The sequence below is a fragment of the Hemiscyllium ocellatum genome, chromosome 3 (assembly GCF_020745735.1).
Source record: "Hemiscyllium ocellatum isolate sHemOce1 chromosome 3, sHemOce1.pat.X.cur, whole genome shotgun sequence".
Taxonomy (NCBI): Eukaryota; Metazoa; Chordata; class Chondrichthyes; order Orectolobiformes; family Hemiscylliidae; genus Hemiscyllium; species Hemiscyllium ocellatum.
Window position 1 is genome coordinate 30,028,239 of NC_083403.1, and position 26,449 is coordinate 30,054,687.

Below are 26,449 nucleotides of genomic sequence, written 5' to 3' on the forward strand. Positions count from 1 at the left end.
CTGCAGCCCTCACGACTCAACAAATCGAAGGACCGAACACCTCCTTCCACGACCTTCACCCACACCCACAGCCCTGTCATGACATGGGCTGCTTTCAGAACATCAAATCCATTTTTACCTACTTATGGTCCCCATTATCCACTTTTCTTTCTCCCTCCTTACCGTTATCCGTCCCTTCGTCTGTCCGTCTTTGTCCGTCTCTAGGCACCATCTATTCTCTTAGACCTCTTATCTTCTGCCCTCCACATAACGCCACCTTTTCCTAGCTACTGACAGTTTTGAAGAAGGGTCACTAGACATGAGATGTTAGCTCTGTTTTCTCTCCACAGATGCTGCCAACCTGTTGAATTCCTTCAGCAATTTCTGTTTATATTACTTCTTCTAGAAATCTGTAAGGTATGCAATTGCTAAGTAAATCTACCTCTTTGTCTAAGCTTCTGGTCATCTACCCTAACGCCGGTTTTGTTTTGCTCCTCAGATGCTGCCTGACCTTCTGTGCTTTTCCAGCACCACTCTAATCTTGGGACAATGTGCTATCTTGGAACAAAACAAAGAACTGCGGATGCTGCAAAACTTAAACAAGAACCAGAAAATGCAGGAGAAACTCAGTAAATCCACAGAGCTTTGAGGAAGGGCCACTGGAGCCCAAACATGAACTTTGTTTTCAGTTCCCAAAAGCTGCCAGAGTTGCTATGCTATCCTGGGAGCTGCTCTCACTTGCTCAGACCCATTGGGGAGCTCTAGCTGCTCTCTGCTGCCCCCTCTTGGTGTCAGAGGCGGGCTCCGTGCTGAGTCTCGCGCGAGTCGCCGTGCCGCCGCCGCCATCTTGTTGGTGCCGCAGGGTAAGGTCCCGGCAGCGGAGCGCCCACCGTTTCACCTTTAACCCGATCCCCGCTTTGCGCGCACTTTAGAAACTCGGCTGGTCTTTCACCTACATTAATCCTGTAAATACATTCACAAACCCCGAGTTCAGGAAACACTCCGCATCAGAAAAAAATACTTTTAATTCTCTGCCTGAGAATCAGTGAAAGGAGAGGGGCCTTGGCGCAAACTTCAAACCCCAGCAACTCGGGGGAGAGAGAGAGGGGGGGGGGGGGAGAGAGAGAGGGGGGGGGGGGGGGGGGGAGAGAGAGAGGGGGGGGGGAGAGAGAGAGGGGGGGGGAGGGGGGGAGAGAGGGGGGGGGGGGGGGGGAGAGAGAGGGGGGGGGGGGAGAGAGAGGGGGGGGGGGGGAGAGAGAGGGGGGGGGGGGAGGGGGGGAGGGGGGGGGGGAGAGAGGGGGGGAGAGAGGGGGGGAGAGGGAGGGGGGGAGGGAGGGAGAGGGGGAGGGGGGGAGAGAGAGGGAGGGAGGAGAGTAGGGGGGAGAGACAAGAAGGAGAGGAGGATGGAGGAAGTGGAGGAGGAGGGGGAGGGAGGGGAAGGAGAGCTAGGAGAAAAGGAGAGCTAGATGGAAAGAGGAAGAGGAGGAAATGAGGGAGGGAGAGATAGAGGAAGGGAGAGCTAGATAGAGAAAGGGAAGTGAGAGATAGTGAGAAGGGGGAAGAGGGAGAGAAACGGAGAGAGAGATAGGAGAAAAGGGAGGGAGAGGGAAAGAGAGGGAGATTGGAAGAATGATGCTGAGTAGGGCAAGAGGGAAAGGGAGGGAATCAAATTCCCTACAGTACAGATAGAGGTCATTCTGGAATGGAGGCAATGTTGGTCTGAGAGAGGGAGGGATGGGGAGGGAATAGAGAGGAGAATGAGGAAGTGGAGAAAATGGGGAATGTGTAAATTATCATGTGGTTGATAGTGTGGAAGGACACAGTAAATTACATGGAGATATCAGTGGATCGGCAAGGTTTGCAGAAAACTGGCAAATGATATTTAATCTTGAATTAAGCAGAATACACAGGAAGCAGTGGATATAATGTATTTGGATTTCCAAAGGTATTTAATAAGGTACACAAATATCTGGTCGGCGTGGATGGATTGGACCGAAGGGTCTGCTTCCATGCTGTACATCTCTGTGACTCTAACAGAAGTCAAAGAGTTGGCATAAGTGGGAGCATGTTCAGGATAGCAGCGTGCAACCAGTAGAATTCCATAGGGATCTGTACTGAGGCCATAGTTATTTACAATATACATTAATGACTTGGACAAGGAAGGTTGATATGCTAGAGCCAAGTTTGTAGGTAACACAAAATTAGGGTAGACAAATATTAGGGATGGCACAAAAAGGCTACAGACGCATTTGGATTGGTTAAGTGAAAGGGCAAAAATTTGGCAGATTGAATATAATGTGAGGTTCTGCACTTTGGCAAGTACAATAGGAATGGAATATTATTTAGAAGGAGAAGGTTTGCAGAATGTTTACAGCTTGGAGTAATTTGGGAGTCCTCATGCATGAATCACAAAAAGTTTGCATATAAGTTCAGCAGGTACTAGGGAAAGAAAATGCAATATTGGCTTTTATTTCAAAGGGAACAAAGCATAAAGATAGGGAAGCTTTGATAAAAATCAAGGCGCAAGTCATACTGCAGCAGGAATACTGTGACAGACTTGGGCCCCTTATCTATGGAAATATGCTAGTATTGGAGGCAGTCCAGAAAAGCTTCACTCGGTTGATACCAAGGATGGATGGATTGTCTTATGAGGAGAGATTGAATAGGTTGAACTGATCAGTTTTGAAGAATTTAGAGATATCATGATTGAAATGTACAAGATTCTTTGGAGATTACATAAGACAAATGTAGAATGGTTGTTTCACCTTGTGGGACAGCCCAGGACCAGAGGGCATAATTTCAGAGTAAGGATGTGTCCAATTAAGACAGATGAGAAATGTTGTGAATCTGTAGAATTCTTTACTGTGGAGTGCTGTTAAGGCTGGGTCATTAAGTATAGTCAAGGCTGAGATAGATGGATTTTTAGAGGAATCAAGGGGAAAGACAGGAAAGTGAAGTTGAGAATTATCAGATTGTGATCTCATTGAATGTCAGACTAGACAGTACTTCTGCCCTTATGTTAATCGTGTGAAAGTTGTCAGAGGAATATACACTTGAGCTAATGTATTCAGCTGGGCTACAGGCCAGGAATGGATTATTTTCTTTTGCCTGTTACAAAGACAATGATCTCCTGTTGTGCTGTAAATGTTCTACATGAAGGGGGAGACATGGGCTAAAGTGGATAAAGACAGATAAGAATAGAGAAGATATAGGATAAAAATGTAAAGAGAGAACCATTGATTGGATATAAAGTGAAGTACAATATAAAGAGGGAGACACAAGATAAAGTAAGGGAAGCATATGATAAAGTGGAAAAAAAGGATAAAGTGATGAAAAAACAGACCAGGGATAAATGTGAAATATTTGCAGTTCTCAAAAGATTCTGAACACTCATCTTCCTGTTTTATGTTCCATAAGGTATCTGAAAAGACTGGAAGCAGAGTCACTCAGTAGTGATTCTTCACTGTTGTGAGCACACCTTTATTGGTTATCATTGCCTTGAATGGAGTGAAGCGTAGACAGATACAAAAAATTATCATGTGGTTGATAGTGTGGAAGAACAACCAGAGAAAATTCAGCGATAATTTTAAAGCATTGGAGTGTTGCAGTTGTTAGCAAGAAGATATATGCTTTTAATTTTTTAAAAATGGGAATTGTTAAATATATAGTTGTATTTTTAGGAGAAAGCGAGGTCTGGAGATCACAGTTGAGAGTGTGTTGCTGGAAAAACACAGCATGTCAGGCAGCATCCAAAGAGCAGGAGTATCGACATTTCGGGCATAAGCACTTCATCAGGTTTTTAGTTGAGCTAGCAAGTCTGCTATGTCTAGAGTATGTACCTTGCTGATGTTGTTGTACTAAATTGCTGCAAGTGTTACTGCTGTCCAGTTTTATTTCAACAATAAGTATGCTGCAGTTGGGTGACTAGGAGGTGGATTGATGTTACAGAGGCAAAAGTTGGTTTTAGTGCAGTGGTATTATCTGCTAAATGAAAGTGAATTCTCAGGAACTTTACCTGGGATAGAATAAATCAAAAAGCTGTGTTTTGTCAGGGCATCTCGTGTTTTGAAGTTCTAAGGAATTAACTTTGAACTTTTTTTGAGATTTGATACAGATGACTATCGCAGATTGTCCTCCCCTAAAAGTGTTTCTGACTTAAGGAAAAGTGAAATGAATATTGACAAATTTTAAAATTGATTTAAATGTGTGAATATACAGAGAAACATATTTTGTAAACTTTTTACTCAACGTTCTTACATCACAAGCCTGTGAAAGTGGATTAATTGTTTGTACTTTTCCCTCTCCATGTGTGAGCAAGTTGTCAAGGCAATATAAGACAGCATTACGCATTGAAATCTGGCTGCTTTGTCTAAATGTTTCAATGTGTAGTGTGTTTGACACCCATTCAGAGAAATGGAGTTTAACCATGTATTTTGTTTTATTGGAAGATTAAAGAATTCAAATGTAGTGATAAGTTTGAGTGTAACTGTAGTAAGACCACAATTGGAGTGATGTATTTCGGGCTGAATGCTATAAGATACTGAAACCTTTGGAGATGGTATAAATTCCTGATGAGGAAGTTACTTTGTGTAGGCAAATAATAGATTGGTCTGTTTTTATTGGAACTCAGAATGAAACAACATTGCATTAGACATGTTTAAAATTAAGGGATAGAACAATGCAATTAGAAGCTGACTGGTTACAGTATTTGAGGGAGCTGGACAAGGGGATGTAGGTATGTGATTGCAGCGCACTATATAGGAAGCTTTCAACATTATCTTAACATTTATAACTGGAGGTAAACGTTGTTGGTCAGCATCTGGATTACTGAGGAACACATGACTTATCTTCCTTGTTATCAGTAGAATTTCATGAAGCAGAATATTTAGTCACATTTCTATATCTGACTGACATTTTAAATTATGAAAGGTGCCCAGCACAAACTTGATGTATGTCAGGAAAACATGTTAAGCTGTGAAAAACACTGAAATGAACTGTTGGTGATTACACTAAAGTGATCAAGTAAGAGTAACATAAATGTGAATATATCGAAGATGACATGCATAAAATATACCACATAGTTATCAGCAAAAACACAAATGGCAGCTGGGATCTGTACTGCTGAATCAAAAATACTGACTATTTACATGTTCTTTCATTGGTAGGTACATGGGGATGTATGTTTGATTGAGTGCCATCAAGATGGATGAGACATTGCCTGCTGTTTTACCTGCTTCTTCTCTCATCATTCAATCTAAGACTCACAAAGATACGGTTTTAACTAACTTTGAAGAACAAAGAAAAAGAAATTTCTTGTGTGACATCACTTTAATTGCTGAGGATGTTCATTTCAAAGCACACAAAGCACTGCTTGCTGCTAGCAGTGAATATTTCTCTCTGATGTTTGCTGATGAAAGCCAGCAAGGTCAAGGTATCTATATGCTTAATGGAATGGCAGCAGATACCTTCAGTGCTGTGCTGGAATTCATATACACTGGTCGTCTGAATGTCGCTGAAAAGTCTATTGAGCATATTGTGACCATTGCTGAGATTCTGAAAGTGAATGATTTAATTAAAGCATATTCAGACTATCAGGACAACCACTTACATGTTAAGGTATCATTAGCTTCCAATGGAATTAAAGTGGTAGTTGTGGATCCCAATGTTGATAAGGATCAGCCCTCAAAGCCAAAACGCAAAAGGGGAAGGCCCCGGAAATGTGAACAGCAGCAAACAGAAAGGACTGAAGCTGACAGTGGGACTCCATCTGACCCACAAGAACATCTGAGCACATTAGAAGAACCTACAGATGAATCTCATTGTAAAACAGGCAATAAGATTACCAGTGAAGGGAGTCAAAGCTATCAGGTTTCAGAACCAGAAACCTGTTTTGATGCTAACGCAGCTTCACAGACAGAAGGTTATGAACATAAATTAACGGCGGTGGGTCGCAGCCGCTACAGTAACCGTAGAATTCAGAGGCCTATTAAGTTAATGGGGTACAAGCTTGGCACAGTAGAGGAGGAACAGGAGGAAATGAAGAAGCGAGGGAGGAAGAGAAAGTATCCGGATGTGGAGGCTAGATGTGAAGACTGTGATAAAGTATTCAAAAATCATCACTTCTTGGCCACACATCGAAGGACACACACAGGTGAGCAATGAGCAGCCTTTTTAGTTTTGTGATTGGGGAATCTTTGAAACGGGTAATTCACCCAGCATGACAGTCGTAGAGAAGTTAAGGTATTCCTTTCCCCAGTGCCCTAATCCCATACTCAGAACCTGTAAGAAAATGTGAACTTTTCAATATTATAAGTTTTTAAAATTTATAACTTTGTCTTTACTAATGGTTGAATATTTTTGCAATTTATGCTTATTAAAATGGCCATTATTTATGTGGTATGTCCAATGTCATAAATTTGTTCTTAAACAATGAGAAAAGTACTGTCTTCTGTTTCCATTTTTTATTCCTGTTTTAATAGCATAAGGCTTAAACCTACCATTTGGGCTGACAAAAAACAAATTTCAGTCCCTAGATGTGACAAAACACATGTTTCCCTGCCTAAGTACTTTCTGTCCAAGGAACCATCAGCAGGTGCTGCTAACCCTCAGGCCCACTGTTATCTTGTGTTAATGTACAACTGAATCTCACCAATAACATAAACTCTGAGCTGTTCCTACTCCTTCCACAACCGATAAATCCAACAGCTCTCTCTTTCCAGTACTACTAAATACGAAACTTTCTATATTATTGTTTATTTCAGACTTTAAGTAAAGTTGAGTACATTGGTAATGTATAATAATCAATACCCTTCTGAGCTCTCATGAGATTTGGAACTCAGCCTTCAAGCAAGGGCACAAATATCCCTGAATGTGAGGTTATAAAATTGTAGTGTAATTTTAGATGGATGGCCTTTGTCATATAAACTACTTTTTTTCCAATGCCAATTTAATTGGTGTTACCTCTTAAACTGTTTTCACTTTAGACACTATGTTTCCAGTTTTCTGCTACTTCAATTGTTTCAACTGAATTATTTAAATTTTTGAAGTATTTTAATGCTGTAAAATATAATTATCAGGATTGGGCTGTATATTGTTTTGGGAGTCATAGAATGAGTGTTGTTTGGAGTTGAGCTCCGGTTGTAACAGTTATGATAGCCAAAGAGAAGGGGTATAAAGATGATTTGAAATCTGACCTGACATAACGTTACGTTGATCTAACTCCAGTAAACTCTAACTCCAGTGTGTAATAAAAAGCTAGAATGGTCAAAGTAGACAAAGATGGCCAGAGGAAAAGATGATAGTCTGTGTTTGAGGTTGTGACTTGGATCTCTCCAGTGACCAATAATTTAAAGAAATTTGAATTCTCAGTGGCCAACTTAAAACATCTCACAACAAGATTTCAAATTGTACAAGTTTTACTTGAACAAACTAAAACATCATTGATTGAACAATATGTGGTAAAGCAGTTTTGTAGATTAAACAAACAAAGCTCTCCATTTGCTTTTCATTCAGTCAAAAATCCTACTCCATGGATATACACTATAATGTCCCTCAAGTGGACAATCAGTTCTCCCAAATCTAGTTTAAAGTACTAGTTCTTGAGGGTTTGCTTTCATTTCTTTTCCAGTCTGGGAACCTTTAACTCCAGAACTGTCTTTCTTGGTGACAGCCCTCTGGAGGTTCTCTCTCTAGCTCAGGCTAGGTAGATCTTCCAGCCCCCATTTCAGACCCCATGGTTTCAGTCTTCTCAACTCAAGCACCTATGTTCATTTCATATGCAGTGAACCAGAACAACTTGACACCCCTGTTTTCTCTCTCACACTCTGGCAGACTGAGCTGTCTGAAATTCGGGCATATATTTAAAGAGAACTTTGTAATCTGAGTTTATTATGAATATCTGCATATTTTTCCTGTCTCAGAACCAATAATTGCATGTTCTGCTTTCCTTTTTCCCTTAAAATGTAAAGGAAATCAGTCATTTCCTGCTGCTTTCTTCCAATCGTGGAGAGATGCCAAAAACATATCAGCAGGTGTCAATCCAATACAGGCTCAATCTCCAGTGTAATGGGGAGCAGCATGTGCTGCAGATAAGATCAGGAATTTTTATTTATTTTTGTGCCAATGTTTATCTCATAACCAATCCACAAAAAGGGATTGCTGATTATTTTGTTTGTTGTTTGTGGACGATATTACTTTGTATATTAGACGTTTCAAGGAATTTAACACAATTAAACATTAGGGTACAATACTCAGGTCAGGTCTGGAGTGAACAGTGTTAAAGTTACAGGTCAATGACCTTGTGTCATAGAATGATTACAGCATGGAAGTAAACCTTTCAAGTTTATCTTATTCATGTCAGCTCTCTGCAAGACCAACTCACTCAGTCTGCTCCCCCATCTTTACTCCAAGTTACGGCAGTACAGAAGGAAAACTAAAAGGAAAGGTCTAATTGAATAGATTGCTGGAGAGATGAAGTTTTCAAATTTGTTGTTGTGTATGAGCATCACTGTTAAGTCCAACATTTTGAAAATGTATTGTATCAGTTGGGTGCATCATTGGGAAAACCATCATTTGTTATCCATCCCTAATTGTCCTTGAAAACAGTTGGATCATCTAATTGAGATATTTAAGATGATCAAATGAGGTTGTAAGAGTAGAAAATGAGCCAGTTCCAGCAAGATAGACCAAACAAGGAAGCATGACTTTAAAATTAGAAGTAGAACTGCGTGGTAATGTCATGAAGCAGTTCAGATTGTGGAAATATGGCACACATTTCCTCAAAAAGCTGTTGATGCAATTAAAATTCAATTAAAAATGACAACATTTAAGATTTTTTAAAAAATCATTTGTGGTATGTGGTCACCACTGGTTGGGCTACCATTTATTTCCTATACCCAGTTGCCCAGAGGGTAGCTAAGAGTCACCCATATTACTGTGGGTCTGGAGTCACATGTAAGGATGTGACACTTTCCTTCACTAAAGGACATAGTGAACTAAATGAGATTTTTCAGCAAATAACATTGGTTTTATGATTGTCATTAGACTCTTAATTCCAGATTTTGTTTATTGAATTCTGATTCCACCATCTGCCGTGACTAGATTTTACCCCACATCCCCAGAACACTATCTGGGATTTGGATTAATAATCTAGCAATAATACCACTAGGCCATTGTCTGCCCTTAAATTGACTGATTTTTGCTACTGAAGGATATTGAAAGAGAAAGTAAAAGCCGAGCATGGCTTTGAGATACAGATCAGCCATGATCTAATTGGATGGTGAGTTGCCTTAAGGGACTGAATGACTTACTCCTGTTCTTACGTACCTAAGGAGGGAGAGGGGGGAACAAAAAGCTTCACATAATAATTTTGTCATAAGGTTGGATACAAATTTTGAGACTTAAATATTCACTTCCAATTTTTTTTGTGGTAGGTGAACGTCCTTTTAAGTGTTTTGAATGTGGTAAAGGATTTTCACAGAAGCACACGCTGCAGGTTCATGAGCGAATGCATACAGGGGAGCGTCCTTATCACTGCACAGTTTGTGGAAAGGCATTGACCACCAAGCACTCTTTGTTGGAGCACATGAGTCTGCACACAGGTAATTGCGCTGCAACTTCTCTTTTAAGCCTAATTTAAATAACAAAATGGACATTACCATTAATAGGTAAACTGCTATTATGGTGCATTGCATTGTAGTGATTTGCTCCATGATACCTCAGAATCAGGTGATGTTAGTGTAGTAATAACCTAATTACAATTGAGCAGATGGCCATTTAGCTCATTGAGTTCATGTCAGCTCTCTGTAACGATAGCAATCAGCCCTTTTCCCGACTCTATACTGGCAAACCCTGAAAGTTTATCTCTCTCAAATGCCGATTCAGTTATTGTATGCTGACGTAGAAGTCTAGCATTTTGGAATTTTAAATGTTTCAATCAGATCCCCTCTCATCCCTCTAAACTGTAGTTTAAACAGGCCAGGTCAAACCAGCCTCTCTTCACATGACAGCCATTCCATCTCCATTAGTTAGTGAACCAGTTGGGTTTCATGGCACGGTATTTGCCCCACTATCTGGTCATTACCACATTGATTTTTGTGGAAGACTCTTGTTTTATTGTCTATCTCTTCAGAAAGGCTTCACTAAAAAATATTTTTTTCCATTTTTAGGAAAGAAAGCTTTTAATTGTGACCAGTGTGGGAAGTTTTTTACTCAGAGAAGACAGTTGAAGAGCCATTACAGAGTCCATACAGGTATAACTTTTTTTATTCATTTACAGGATGTGGGCATTGCTGGCTAAGGCAACATTTATTGTCCATCTCCAATTACCCAAAGAGCAGTTAAGAGTCAAAGAAGTAAAAATACAATGTCGAAGATGTAATACTAATCTTCCACCCTGTCTGATGCCTTAAGTGGACAGAGAAGATTTTAAAGATTTCATTCAGAGGATGTGGGCATCATTGGCTAGGCAGGCATTTATTGCCCATCCCTAACCTAAAGCTGTGAGTCTGGAGTCACTTATAGGTCAGACCAGCTAAAGATGGCAGATTTCCTTTCCAAAAGGATACTGGTGAACCAGTTGGGTTTCATGGCACTGTATTTTCCCCACTATCTGGTCATTACCACATAGAGTTTTGTGGAAGAATGCATGTTTAACTACTATATTTTCTATGCCATACCAAATTAAACAGTAGTTCGATTATTGTGATGGGCTTTGTGATACCTGAAGTCACGTGAGATGCTGTATAAATGCAAGCATTTCTTTTTAAACTTTCCCAAGGCACAGGAATTTTACCAAACAAAGTTAACAGAAAAAGGATGCACAAAGAACCGTTATGATAGATACCAAAAACATGGACTAGAGGTAGGTCTTAAGGAACATCTTAAAGGAGATACGCACATTAGAGGGACAAAATGACTTAATGAATGAATTCAGAGTTTAAATCATGAGCAGCTGATGCATGTTTCACCCCCCTCCACCACCCCCCACCACCACCATGGTAGACTGTGTATGTTGTGTATATGCAAAGGTCAGAACTGAAGTGCAATTATTTAAAGCGTAGTAGGTTTGGAGGAGATCATGGAAATACAGAGTGCCAAGGTTACGGAGGATTTGAAAATAAAAATGAGGAGCCTATAAGGATTTGATCAATTAAACTTGATCCCTTGTTACTGTTCAGAAGTAGACATCAGAAAAAAGGATTGGTTTGAGTGTATTTCATACATTACTCTCTAAGTTCATTTTCTTCTATAATGTAGTATTCTTATATTTAGTACTGTAATGAAATCCCCTATTCGTATCTACTTTTTGTACTGAGCAATTCAGCATTCTGTAGCTGCAACGCTTATTGAACAGTTAGTTCAAATAGTTGTTTGGTGGCTGTATTTAACTCTGCCCAACATTAGGAGAGGCTTATTACAATGTTCTCAAGAAGTCACTCAGCACAGTTCAGGAGTCACTGAAGTGGAGTTCAAAAGTTATGTTTGTTAGAGAAAGAGACAAGAACTGAAGTAGACTCCATGCTAGGCACTGCTTCTGTAAACAATGCTGTTAAAGGTAGCTGAACTATGTGTATTTTGTGTAGTGAAGACTCAGGGAAGAACTTGAGCAATTGAATAGCTCTGCATAGGAGAATTGGAGTATTACTAATAGTTCACTTAGTGAAACATCATCTGGAGTATTGTGCGCAGTTTTGGTTTCCATATCTGAGGCAAGATGTTCTTGCTCTAGAACGAGTGCAGTGGAGGTATACCAGACTGATTCCTGGGATAGCAGGACTGGCGTATGGAGAATCAATCTGTTAGGACTGTAATCACTGGACTTCAGAAGAATGAGGAAGAATTTCAAACAAACTGTAAAGTTCTAACCAGACTAGACAGGGTGAAGACAAGATGGATCTTCCTGATAACTGAAGAGTCTAGAATCAGGGATCACAGTCTAAGGATACAGGATAGGCCATTTAGGACTGAGATGAGGAGAAATTTCTTCACCCAGAGTGTGACGTGACTGGAATTCTCTCCCATGGAAAGTGGTTGAGGCCAAAATGTTTTCAAGGAAGAGTTATTAAGGCTAAAGGGATCAAAGGGTATGGGAAAAAAGTGGGAAGACGGGATGAGTTAGATGATCAGCCATGATCATATTGAATAGCAAGTGGGCTTAAAGAGCTGAATAACCTACTCCTGTTTTATATATTTCTTCTCGACTTAAAACTAAAGGTTGCTGGGGAGATCCAAGGTTGCGGCGATCTGATAGACCTGCTGTGCTGGGCTCTACATCATAACCAAAGTGGTGCTTTTACCCCCGCCTCACTAGCCATCTATAAGGAAAATTAGGAAAATAAGACAAAAGCCCTAGAACCTTTCAAATGCTGTTCCTAATATTTTGGGAAGAAGTTAAAGATGAATAAAGGAAAGAGAGTGTGAGGGTCACAGAAGCAGGGCACTCCCCTACAATGCCGGGCACACCCACAGCCGCAGCCCTAACTCCTGCGGTGGTACCTTGGAACCCAATGAAGCAATAGAACTTAGTCTCGGAGTTTGTAAAACTTTGAAAGAAAATCGATTTGGTGCTAGAACCGATCTCTACCATGCTACAAAAGCATGAGTTGGTGATCCAAACGCTTGATTGATGCATCAAGGCAATCGAACAAAGGATCACAGCCTTGGAGACCGTGGCGGAGAATTCGGAGGTGAGGATCCGAAGGCTGGAAAGCCAGTTTCAGACCCTGCTGGTCTAGGTCGACGAACTTGATTCTCAAGGTAGAAGGAAGGACTTATGGACAATCGGGTTCCCGGAACATGACAAAGGTGAGAACTTGGTCAGCCTCTGGCAGTGACTCATCCAGTTTCTGATGCTGGGAAGTCGAGTCAGGCTGAATGTGTGTGGAGCAGGCCCACTGGATCACGATGCGCAAGACCAGGTCAGATCAGCATCCCTGCCCGGTCCTAGAGAAACTCCAATGTTACAAGGAGAAACAAATGATAATGGAAGCCTCCATAAGGCTGGGAAAAGACTCGCAGTCCCTGGTACACAAGAAGTTGAAAATGATGTTCTTTTAAGACTTCTATATGGCTGTAATCAAGGAGAGGAAATCTTTTGATGAAGTCAGGAAGAGGACGAAAGACCTGAATATCCAATACTCTGTGAGGTACCTAGCAGTACTGCACTTCAACCATGGAGGGTCTATTTACAACTTTGACTCAGCAGAGAAAGTAAGGGATATCCTAGACTCTTTGAAATAGATGATCTTGATCAGAAAATACTATGGACAACGGTATATCCTTTGGTCTCATGATTGTTGGTTTTTTAGGCTTAGCATTGCTTTGATGTGAAATTCCCCCTTTTGTTTACTAATTCCTATTATTCCCTTGTTTTCTCTGCATTTGGGATGGTTATCTCTTTTATTAAGGACAAATAGAATTGATGTATGGAGGGGATGGGTTGGGCGTCCACTTTTAATTTCCACATGTGTAAATAATAGATTTTCTTTGTCTCTGTGGTGCTTGGGTTTTGGACATGGCTTTAGCTGGAAGGAACCATGATGGTTGTAGGGATTGAGACGAATGCCTCCTATAGGCGAGGGGGAATCTTCAGTTATTTGTTGTTTGTATGTTTGTTTGCTTAATTTAAGAGTAGTGGTTAGTTTTTAAGTTTTTGTAGTATTTGTAGTGGTAGTTTTTAGATTTTATAAATTCTGCTTTTTCTCCATTTAGAGCATCATGAGTAAGCTTCCATCTCTTGGAGGGCCGTGGGCTGCTTTGGGCAGTTATGGCTAGTGGTTCGTTTAGATGGTGCACCTGGAACATAAACGGGAGCCATTCCCTGATTAGAAGAAACCTCAGAAAGGAGAGGGTTGACATCACCCTGCTGTAAGAAACACACTTGAATGACAAGAAGCACTTGAAATTACAGCAGGGAGGGTTTGGTAGGGTATTCTTCTCCTCTTTCAACTCTAAAAGCAGAGGAATGGCCATACTAGTATAGGGGAACCTCCCATTTCAGATAATAGACCAAGTTAAGGATGAACATGGGCGGTTCATCATCTTCAAGGCCTTAATACACAGGAATGAGTATGGCATCCTGAATGTCTCTTCAGACACAGAAGTGAGAATCTAACTAAATATTGCAGACACTTAAAGAAGTACAAGTCGGAGAAGTTCAAATTTCAGTAGTTTATAGGAGACAGTATATTCCCCCCCCCGCCGTGTACCCCCTTAAATTCTTAATCAACGTATTCTCCAAGTTGATGGCTCTTAGGGTGCGCCACATGGTTATAGGAAGGGACGTATCCGTCTCATGGACCCTGAGGTGGACAGGATGCCAAACGGTCTCTTGGGGATCTTGCAGCAATCTAGATGGTTGGTGGACTTACGTGGGGAGTTGAGGTTGGTGGACGTTTGGAGATGTCTCCACTCTAATGGACTTTTACTCCAACCCACACAAATGCCGCATAAGAATTGATATGTTCTTTGTTCCATTGGTCTGTCTGGATTCGATGTTATGATTAGATTAGATTCTCTACAGTGTGGAAACAGACTCTTCGGCCCAACAAGTCCACACCGACCCTCCAAAGAGTAACCCACCCAGACCCATTTCCCTCTGACTAATGCATCTAACACTATGGGTAATTTAGCATGGCCAATTCACCTAACCTGCACATCTTTGGAATAGAAACGTGGCATTGGCACATGGATCCATTTCTTCTGAAGGATAGCACATTTATAGAGTACTTCACGAGGGAGTTTAGGACCTTCTGGGACATTAATTCGGTTACTGCCAGTAACCTATCAATTTAGGAGACTACTAAGGTTTATTAAGGTGCTTAATTATTTCATACTCATCAACCAGGAAGAGGTAGAAAGGAGAACAGCAACATATGCTTGAGGTCCGGCTGAAGGCAGCCGAATTGGCATATTATGATAGACTGTCTATGGCTAAGCTCCAGCGGGTCACGGCTCTCCAGGCTACTCTGAATTTAGTACTTACCCAGGCGGCGAAGAGAGAGGTCTCCTTTGCGAAATGAAGGATCTTTGAATCTGGTGATAAACCAAGTAGATACCTGGCATGTTTGACCAGGAATAAAAGAGCCCCACAGTCCATTGTGTCCATTATGGAGAGAATTTGTTCTGTTACTCACTAGTCTAAAGAAATTAATGCAAAATTCAGGAGATTTTACGCAGAGTTATTTTTTATGCAGAATAGTCTGAGGGTTGTGAGGATGGAGTAGCAAGGATGGAATCCTTGTTTGAGAAACTGGCCCTCCCAGATATAAATGCAGAGCAAGCCTCCCTTTTGAATGCACCCTTAACAATGCAAGAAAAGCCAGAGGTGGTAAGGCAGCTCCAAAATGGCAAAGCACCTAGCCCAGACAGGCTCCCATTGGCCGATCCAATATTGGGTGTGTACAAACACTCATCCAGCCAGGACTGCATTCCGCTGTCTCCTCTTCTCCCTTATTCTAAAGAGTGAGAAAGATCCTGAGGACTGTGCCTCATACCTATCTCACTGCTGAATGTAGATTTTAAAATCCTGTCTGATATGCTAGCTTTGAGATTGGAGAAAGTACTGCCCACTATCATAAAGGAAAACCAGACAGGTTTATTAAGGGTCATAGCTCTTCCAATAATATCAGGAGAGTGTTGACTATAGTAAAGGTATGTCAGCAGAGGTCAGTTCCAGGCTTGGTGGTATCCTTGAATGCAGAAAAGGTGTTTGACCAGGTGGAGTGGCCATATCTTTTTGGTGTCCTGGACTGCTTTGACCATGGGTCGACTTTGGCTAGGTGGGTGCAGTGCTGTATAATGACCCTGTAGCTCAGTCCTTACAAACAGCGTAAAATCAGATAATTTTAGAATGGGAGAGGCAGCCGACAACACTGTCCTCTCCTGCCGCTGCTGTTCGCTTTAGTAATCGAACTATTGATGGTGGCTATTCGGCAGGACTTTAAAATAATTGCTACGGAAGTAGGAATGGGAAAGCACAAAATTACTGTCTACGCTGATGAGGTTCTTCTCTTTTTGGCTAACCCGAAAAGTCAAAAGATCAATTTATTTGGCATGTTCTTGGGGTATAAAATTAATTGTACAAAATCGGAAGCCATGCCTGTGGGGGGCTTGGTGGGAGTGCCTGACCTGGAGGGTGGAGCACAATTTCCTGTCCGGTAGTCACAAAAAGGTTTTCTTTACTTGGGTATTTTTATTACCCCTGCTTTCCACCAGCTGTATACAACTAACTTTGTGCAACTATTTGAAAGGATGAAACAAGATCTTCAGTGTTGGGAGGAGTTACCAGTATCATGATTTGGCCAAATAGCCCTGATTAAAATGAATGTTCTTCCTTGGTTACTTTACCCCATGGAGAATGCTCCAGTTGTTGCTCAGACAAGTGCTGCAGAGACTCAGTGGATGGCTTGGATCCTTCATTTGGTGTCGTAGGTGCCCTCTGATTAAATTCACCAAATTGCAACTCACACTGGGTATGGAGGGGTAGATCTCTCAGCCTTTAAGCGAAACCACATAGGCGCCTTATTGTCCTATGTGAGTGACTGGGTGTGCAAGGATCCGAGGGCGATATGGCTTGATATCGAGGCCACGCAGGCAAGGTGTCCCCTCCTTAATTTGCTGTTTATGGATAGGGTGAAATCTGTTTTTGAGCATTGTAGAAACCCAATTATTATAAATACGGTGAAAGCATGGAGGATGATGCAGCAGGGCAAGAACAACCTGCATAAGACTTCACCGTTTACCCACTTCGTTAGAACCCCAGGATTCAGGCTGTGATCAATCAATTCTGGCCTTAAAGCATGGGAGGTCAAGGGATTCTCCTGTTTGGGAGACCAATTTGAGGGAGAGGTCCTGATGTCTTTTGACCAGCTAAGTCACAAATATGGGCTACCCAGCTGGGACCTCTTCCGTTATTTTCAGATAAGGGATTATATGCAAACAAGGACCATGCTTTTAGCTCAGCCCTACAAGCCCGACATGGAGAGAAGAGTGCTCCTGTGCGTGGGCACTCTCTCGGTCAGTACATTGTATCATTCACGGAGAGGATGCACCTTGGAAGATATGTTGAGACTCTATGGAGTCTGGAGTTAAGAATTAGGAGTAGAACTTTCGTCTGAAACATGGGAGGACAAATGGGAGAATGTGAAAAAAATCTCGATATGTAATTGAAGATTCTCCACAGAGCCCATATGACCCCAGAGCGATTAGCAAAATTCTGGAAAGGAGCATCTCCAGGATGCCCTTAATGTAAAACAAGCACCGGCGCCCTCTGTGGTCTGTGGTTTGTCATAAGATCCGTAGATACTGGGGTGCCATAGTTAATGAGGTGGAGGAGATCCTAGGAATTGAAGTTAAGGTGGACCTGGTATCCCTTCTTTTGGGACTGCCGAATTTGCCTTCACTAGATGAATACAGCAAGAGCTTATTCAGCATTCTCACGTATTGTGCAAGGAGACCTGGACCTCAGAAAACCACCAGGTCTCATGGGGTGATGCAGATTAGTGATGGAGCACGTTCCCCTGGATTTTCTTACGAATACGGTGCACCAGAAAACAGAACTATTCTATAAGATGTGAAGCCCGGATTTGGCAGTCTGGGGGCCTTTTGGGGAGAAAGCTTGAATACATACGGATAGAATAATTGATGCTGCCATGATGAGAGTCTCGGCGGGGTGCGTCAGGTGGTGTAATTTTAAGTTAAGCTAATTTAAGTTGATTTAATCTAATTTGACCTAATCTAAGTTAGGTTAGTTTAGTATAATTTAATTTAAACTAATTTGTAAAGTTCAACTATTTATCAAATTGTAAAATAGAAAGATTGTTCTGTACCTTTATGATAGTTTCGGTTTTGTTTTGTAGAGTAGTAGGTAGTTTATTGTTAATGTTTTTGTAACATAAGATTATTGTATTACCTCTTATACTTTTATAATTTTGTAAAAAATAAAAACCTTTTCAACAAAAAAAAATTGCTGATTCCTAACCAGATCATTCCATAAATTTGGTGGTCAGGTCTGGGATAATAATAGAGTTTTGCTTATTTTGCACGTTAGTTTTCCTCTTCTTCGCTATGCCATGTCTTAAGACCAAGCAATGTCCTTAAGAGAAGTTCTCCTTCCCTGTCTATTTTAAAACTTGTGCATGCAGGTTACTAGTGCCAAAAAAACCTGATGTTATTATAGAGATTTCTGCAGCTGGAGCTAGTAATATAAGCCATAGTACTATTAAAGATAGCCATGAGAAATACTCATTTGTGAAAGGATTACTGCAAGTAATTTCCATTACATTCTGGTGCCAGATTTACAATGTCTACAACATCACATTTATGTGTTTCACAACCCTTGATGAGATGTCCATTATACAGTAGAAATTACTGTTGTTAAATCAGAATAAGAATTTTTAATATATTAACCATTTGAGTTAATAGCTTCATTAAAATTTAATAAAGCAAGTTATTTCATGGACTAGTTGAATGGTTATAGTACGGAAGAAGATCATTTAGCCTAACATATCTGTGCCAAGTCTTTGTGAGAGCAACTCGACTTCATACAGTCCCTTGACTTTTCCCCATAGTCCTGCAATTTTTTTCTCTTCAGATAATTAACCAATTCCCTTTTGATGACCACAGTTGAATTTTTTCAGGTATCAGACTTAACCACCTGCTGTCTACACAAGTTATTCCTCTTGCTTCTTTTGCCATTCATATTAAACCGATGTCATCTGGTGTTTGGCCCTGCTGGGTTTCCAGCAGTCAGTTGGTGAAAATGAAAATCAGAAGTCAATCTCGAGTCAGTTTTATTTATAAATTGAAACGTTACATATTTATGGCGTTTAACGGTCCAAGTATCACCAGTGTCAATAAATATCTCTTTATACTTCTTTGGAAATAAGTAAACAAAATTAATAAGTTGACAGTCCCTTGAAGGGCCATGTGACTCTTTATACGCCTGTAAAACCCATTCAAAACAATTGGATTTATTTAAAAATGCGACTGCTATTTGCCCCTTAAATAGACCAGAGTATATCTTTATGCTCTTTGAAGAAGTATTTTGCCTCTTTATGGGCCTATCATTTGGGAGGCAGGTAGGACTTCAAACCAGACCAGAGATAGGAACACAACTACAGAACCACGAGAACCCCCAGTTAATTTGTTCACAATGGTATTTTAATCAGTTTGTATTGACGTGCTATACCACATCTCCGAGCCAGATGGGATATCAGTCTGACCCTCCTTGCCCAGAGGTAGACACATTACCATTGTGCCACAGGACCTCTCCATGATCCACAATTCTTCTTGTAACAAAGGATAACATCTCATTATCCTTCTTGATTATGAGCTGTACTCACGTACTAACCTTTCGTGACTCATGCATGAGAACAGCTAGCTCCGTCTGAGCTCTGAATTCTCTATTTTAGTAGTTCTTGGCTTTTTCATTCCTCCTGCCAATGTGAATAGCGTTGTATTTTCCCTCATTGTACTTGCTCTACCAGATTTTTGCCCATTCACTCAACCTATCTATATTCATCTGCAAGTTTAGCTATCATGTCTTTGCTTCCCTCATCTAAGTCATTGTTGTGAATTGTAAAAGCTTTGAGTCTCTAGGAGAGAGCCCTATGAATTTGCTTATATACAGCAATAGATTGTAAAATATATTGTTTTATAATGTTGTAATTTTTCCCACTACCTGTTTGCCAGGTCAGTCTATGCCTGAATGTGTGCACTGTCGTCGTAAATTCATGGATGCTGCTCAGCTGAAGAAACATATGAGAACACACACAGGTAATGTACACTGTGAAAGATAGATAGCACAGGAATACATTTTTGGAAAAATGTGGGAATAAATGAGAAACCAATTATGAATCTGGAGTTTGAAATTAAACTCAACAAATGATAGGATAACAGGATTATATATACTTTGGTTTTACCAGGACACAAGCACAAAGTCAAGTATGGGGCAGAGTTTGGTGAAATGGGACAGAATATTTGTCTGAGCCAAAGAAATCTCACTTCTTTTTCACGATAGTTTGTTGGAGAATATTCTCAGATAAGCAGTTTGGTAATGTAGAAATCAGTTATAAAATTCAAGTTGGATGCAGGATGTATATTTGGTTGTTGATGGTGTCTAAATGAAAAGTGATCATGTATCTGTGCATAATTATTAAGGCAACAGGTCAATATTGAAATGAAGGGGTCCAGAATGGAATTTTAAGAGTTCTTAAACGATGACTGTAGGGAGGTGCAATGTAAACTATTGCTAGAAATGTGCTGGACTTGTTGGGACAAATAGATAGAACAAAACAAAAATACCACATTGTGGACGACAGACAACAGGATGTAGAATGGAAGGAGTGATCAAAGATCAAGCAATGGCATGAAGGTCATAGACAAGAGGCAGGGGCACAGCATGCCTACAGTCACAGAAGATGTTATTGACCTTATGAGAGCAGTTGTAGTCCTCTGAGGAAATATAACTGGATACTTTGGAGAGAGGTAATAATGGAGCAATGTGTTTAGGAACCTTGGAGATAAAGATATTTATAAATGGAGGTAGCTGACAAGGAAAGCAAATTATGGATATTATTTTAGAGTTGAGGTGACAATAGAACATGGAAAGAAATGGATGAGTTTGTGACTAAAGACAGTTGTTTTAGAATATAGCAAGGTAAGGAATAACAAATCACCATATGTGTCAGAGAATTAAGTACATGGTTGTTTGACAGTTGTTATCCTCTTATTGTGACTATAGAAAAGACTTCATTTCAGATTTATTTCATCCTGGACTAAAACCGAACTGTTTGACACCAACACTGTTGTTTTCTGCTATTAGGACAATTATTTTCACAGGATCACAGAAGCATTACAGCCCAGAAAGAAGCCACTTTGCCCAGAATGCCTCATTATAAGAATATCGTTAGCTAGTGCCAATATTCTGTTTCCCCGCCCCCCCCCCCCCCCCCCCGCAAACCGCCAGCCAATGGCTTCTTGAATGCTCAATTGAATCTTGATGCATTTCCAATTTAGATGAGCACAAAAATTCATTTAAAGGTGTAGAAACTGAAGGATTAGCATTGGCACTCATGAAATGAACTGTAGATGCTTGAAATGGCGGGATGTTCTTCAGCATGAAACTTAGGTTACTGTTTCAGGGAAGCACCTGTCAGAAAATTATGGAGGCATGGTAACCAACTATGACAATAATGTTGACCTGCCTTTTGTTCTTTCAGGTGAGAAACCATTTACATGTGAGATTTGTGGTAAATGTTTTACTGCAAAGAATACCCTGCAGACCCACATCAGAATCCACAGGTACATTCTGTTGAATATCGAAGCTTTAACATGATTTGAATATTAAAAGACACTTGTAGTGAATTAACCCATTTTCCATATTTAAGCATAACTTGTAGTACTACTCTGTTGAAGAAAGAGGAAGCTTATTTACCAAATAAATACTTTTTGTTTCTATAACCCCTTTCATGAGCTGGGGACATTCGAAAATGCCTTATGTTATGATGTGCTTTTAAAGCCTTGTTGCTGTTGTACAGAAACATGGTAGTCAGTTGGTGTGTAGGAAGATCCCAATTCCACTATGTTGGCTGAGGGATACTGAGCAGAAAAAGGCCTGCAGCACTCAAGTGTGACCATCATTAAATTTGATCACAGCTGATTTGCACTTGAACTCCATCAATAAAAACCCTTACCTAATGAAAATACATCAAAATCTTGTAAGCTGTTATTGTTGGAATTTCTGTCTTTTTGGAGAGAATGCTAGATTTTACTATCCTTTTGAGTGCAATAATTTATCTTGATTTCACTGTCGAATAGCCATTCATTGATTTAAAGAATGTGTTCTTAATTCCCCAACTGAATAATAGTTTATTGATATGCATTCTATCAGATTATGTTAATATTTAAAATACTCAAGTCTTCTCTATTTAAGGGAACAAAAACCAAGTCTAAGTGTCTGCTCTCATTATTTAATCCTCTAAGCCTTGGTACAGTTTCAGTGAATTTGTGCTGCATCCAATCTGAATGTGAAAGATCTTTACTGAGGTGCCAGGCCCAAAGGTGAACAAATTACTCCAGGTGGGATTGAACAAGGCTATATAACTATGTAGCATCCCCTTCATTAGTTTTCCAACCTCTCTGTCATTAAACTATTTTATTGCTTTCTGTCTGTTGCCTAGCTTGCAATGATTAGAGCATTCAGACCCCCTAAATCATTTTGCTTCTTTATACTACCACGTTACATGCTATTTGTTTTCCTTTGATCCACAACAGTTGACTCACACCAATCCCTATTGAACTCTATGTCCCTTTACTTTACTCATTTAGTAATACATTTCCTTTTACAACTTTCTTCTTCAGCACAGTCTGTTAATGGTACTTTCTATCTTAGTTGTGTCAGTATGTTTGGATGTCAGCTCATTCTGCCTGTGTCAGTTCTTTGAAGGAGTTACTCAGCAAATTCCATTTTTCTGTACTTTTCTATATATTTGGTCATTTTCCATTTCAACTCTCTACCCAATTTATTTCTGAAACTTACAATTAAATCACCTGAATCCTCGCCGGCCTTAGCTCATCTGCTGCTCAAATCTCTTAGTCATCTCTTTATTACCTCTGGACTTGACTGTTTCCAATGTGTTCCTGTCCAATCTCCCATTTTAAACCTAAGTACATTCAAGGCCATCCATTACTCTGCTCCTCATGTGCACATTTACGTCATGTCATGCAAGTTCGCATCAACTCAACTGATTCATGTTCATCTATCAATCTTGTGCTCACTGACCTATGTTTGCCATTCATGCATCCTTATTTTTAAATCTCTTCACTCTTTGTTTCTCTAAGTTATTTCTTCCAGTCCTATTGCATTGCATTGTCTGCACTCCTTGAACTCTACTTGTTGACCATTTCTGATTTTAATCACTGGACCACTGCCAACCACATTGTCAGCTGCCAAAGCCTTAAACTGTGGAATTTTCTCCCTCAATCTCTCATCCTTTAAGGTTCTCTTTTCCTCTTTGATTAATTTTTGCTTATCCTCTTAAGTCTACGGCATTCCATTGCGACAGGAAATCCTTTCTTGTTTATCAAACTCTTTCGTGGTTTTGAACAACTCTATTGAATCTCCTTTTAATCTTCTTTACTCTAAGGAGAACACTATCAACTTCTCAAGTCTCTCCATATAACTGAAGTCCTTTGTTCTTGGTTCCAGCACACTAAATGTCTTTCCATCTTCTACAAGTCCTTAACATCTTTTATATAGAGTGTGGTACCCAAAATTGGTCACACTACCCCATCTGAGGTGTAACTAATGAATTGTTAATTTAGCTTCACTTCCTCGCTTTTGTTTTCCAGCCATCTGGTTCTGAATTTTCACTGCGGGTTCAGTTCCTGCACACACTTTAAAATTGTACCATGTAATTTATATTGCCTGTGCTCATTCTTCCTTACAGAGTGCTTACTTGGACTTCAGCAAATCTTTCAACAAGGTTCTGCATAGTAGCTTAATTAGTAAAGTTAGGTCACATGGGATTCAGGGTTAGCATGCCAATTGGACACATAATTGGCTTAACGGCAGGAGACAGAGAGTGGTGGTGAAAGGTTGCTTTTTGACTGGAGACCTGTCACCAGTGATGTTCAATAGGGATTGGTTTTGGGTCCTGTTTTGTTTGTCATTTATGTAAATGATTTGGATGAAATATAGAAGACATGCTAGTAAGTTTGGGGACAATACCAAAATTGGTGCCAGAGTAGACAGTGCAGAAGGTATTCTAAGATTACTAAGGGATCTTGATGAAATGAGTCAATGGGCTGAAAAATGGCAGATGGAGTTCAATCTGGATAAATGTGAGGTATTGCATTTTGGTAAAACAAACATGGGTAGGGTTTATCTAATTAAAGATAATGCCTTGATTAGTGTTGTAGGACAGAGGGACCTAGGGATTCGAGTACAAAATTCTTTGAAGTTTGTGTCAAATATAGATAGAGTTTTAAAAGGGTATTTGGCACACTTATCTTCATTGCTCAGTCCTTTGAATACAAGAATTGGGAAGTCATGTTGCGGGTGTACAGGCCATTGATCAGGCCTCTTCTGGAACACTGTGTCCCGTTCTGGTCACCCAGTTATAGGAAGGTTATTATTAAGCTGAAGAGGGTTCAGAAAAGATTTGCCAGGATGTTGCTGGGTATGAAAGGTTTGAATTATAAAGATAGGCTGGGACTTTTCTCACTGAAGTGTAGGAGGTTGAGAGGCGACTTTATGCAGTTTATAAAATGAGTATAGAGAGAGTTAATGGTAGTTGTCTTTTCCCTAGGATGGGGGATTTCAAGACTAGGGTGCACATTTTTAAGGTGAGTGCAGAGAGTTTTAAAAAAGACACGAGGGGCAAATCTTTTACACATAGGGTGATTGACATGTGGAATAACTTCCTGAGGGAGTGGTGGAGGTGGATACAATTACAACAATTAAAAGACATTTGGATAAGTACATGAATAGAAAGGTTTACAGGGATATGGGCCAGCAGTAGGCAGGTGGGACTAGTATGGTTTGGGATTATGGTAGGTACGGAATGGTTGGCCGAAGGGTCTGATTCCATGCTGTATCACTGTGACTTGGTCGCATTAAATGTCGTTTGCCATGTTTCTGCCGATTTCGCTATTCTGTATCTTCTTGAAGTCTGTTGCTTTTTTTAATCACTGTTTACTACTTCTCAATGTTTTGTGTCATCTGCAAACAATTAAAATTATTCCCTATATTTTCAAGTGTAGGTTATGTGTACATATCAAAAAAGGCAGTGCATCTAATACCGTCTAGTGTCAAAATACTATTATTCCTAGCAAAAACAAAGTAATATTGTTTTTTAAATTTTGTGCATGGAAATTAATGTACGATATTTGTTCTAGGGGAGAAAAACCCTTTACCTGCACTATATGTGGAAAATCCTTTGCTGATCCAAGTGCTAAAAGACGTCATGATGCCATGCACACAGGAAACAAGCCTTTTGTGTGTCCAACTTGTCATCAGCGATTCACTCGAGCTGACAACCTTAGGTCTCACATGAAGATTCACAGCAAGGAGAGGAAAAACAGTGAAATCATTAGTGTACCAGCTAATGGGGATGCAGAAGGAGTGAAGACTATCTTGCAACTGCAGCAGTACCAGCTTCCTACTGTAGGTGAACAACAGATACAGCTGGTGGTAACAAATGATGTTGACAATATTAATTTCATGCCCAACCATGGACAGAGCATTCGTATTATTTCAGCAGAGGGATCACAGAGTCTGCCGAGTGACCAGGCTTCAAATTTGGCTCTGCTGACTCAGCAAGGAGAGCAGATGCAGAACCTGACTCTGGTAGCTCAGCCTGGCCAAACAGACAACATCCAAACCATTGGCATGGTGGGAAACCAGCAATGTCCAGGCCACCCAGACCATATGCATGTGATCACATTGACGAAAGAGGCAATGGAGCACCTCCAGGGTCAAGCTCAACAACTGCAGATAACACAAGGGAGATCACAGCCTATTAGTCTTGGGCAGGAACCCACTCAGCCAGTTCATTTGAACCAGGAAACAGCTCAGCATCTTCAACAAGCTCGATCAGCAGAAGTTTCTGATCCATCAACTCAAACAATCTCTGCGAACCAATCTTCACAACAAATGCAAGGAGAGCCACTTGCAGATCAAACATTCCAATTGCAAGCAGACAATGTTTCTTACCTTTACACTACTAACTTAGTTACACACAGCTAGAAAAATCCAAAAATGTAGTTGCAACTGTTTACTGAAAATAGGATAATGATTATGTAACTAAGGTTATCACATAATCTGTGATACTCACAGTCACAGCTTATCTTTAATACAGCACTCTATTGGTCTATTTTAAGAATTCACTTGAAAGTTGATTTGTTTCAAATTATTTTCTGCTCTTTGCTTTTACTTCTTTGAAGGTTTCCCATTTTCAATCTTACATAATATTATGATGAATTTTCTTTCCCCTCTACTTCCTATTCTCAAAATCAGAATGGAAAGGAGGAATGAAATGATTTGCATATTCTTGGTATGCAATTTGAAGATTGGTATCCTCATTTAACTTTTTCTTTAAACAAGTTTCCTGAAAACATGCTTCACTCTTGGTCAGGTCAACACAAAAAATTTAAAAACACCCAACTAGTTCAGAAGAGGCTCATGTTTCATTTATTTGTTTTCTGCTGTGCCTTTTCATAACCAATCTTAAACTTGAATGCATTACAGCAAAATTAACTCCTCCTAATTGCTGCTGTCCTTTATAGTGTTTTTTAATTGTGTCAATATGAATATTTTAAATATTAGAATTCTCATCAACTCATTGTGTCTAAATGATTCACATCACAGAATGCAAAGTACTTGTATGATTATGTGGCTAACTTTTGTTTTAGGAGATGAACATTTAAAAGATACTGCATCACTCAGGAATAACATTATTAGAAATAT

The 26,449-nt window shown here is 40.1% G+C and overlaps 1 protein-coding gene across 1 annotated transcript; it reads left to right on the top strand.

The window, feature by feature from the left end:
- The first annotated feature begins 813 nt into the window (after window positions 1-813).
- On the top strand, window positions 814-25,767 carry zbtb24 (zinc finger and BTB domain containing 24). The gene is made up of 7 exons (XM_060856410.1): window positions 814-842; window positions 5,145-6,130; window positions 9,411-9,578; window positions 10,146-10,229; window positions 19,672-19,755; window positions 21,201-21,282; window positions 24,880-25,767. The coding sequence occupies exons 2-7, from the start codon at window positions 5,182-5,184 to the stop codon at window positions 25,727-25,729; spliced, it is 2,217 nt and encodes a 738-aa protein (XP_060712393.1). The 5' UTR covers window positions 814-842; window positions 5,145-5,181; the 3' UTR covers window positions 25,730-25,767.
- The last annotated feature ends 682 nt before the right edge of the window (window positions 25,768-26,449 follow it).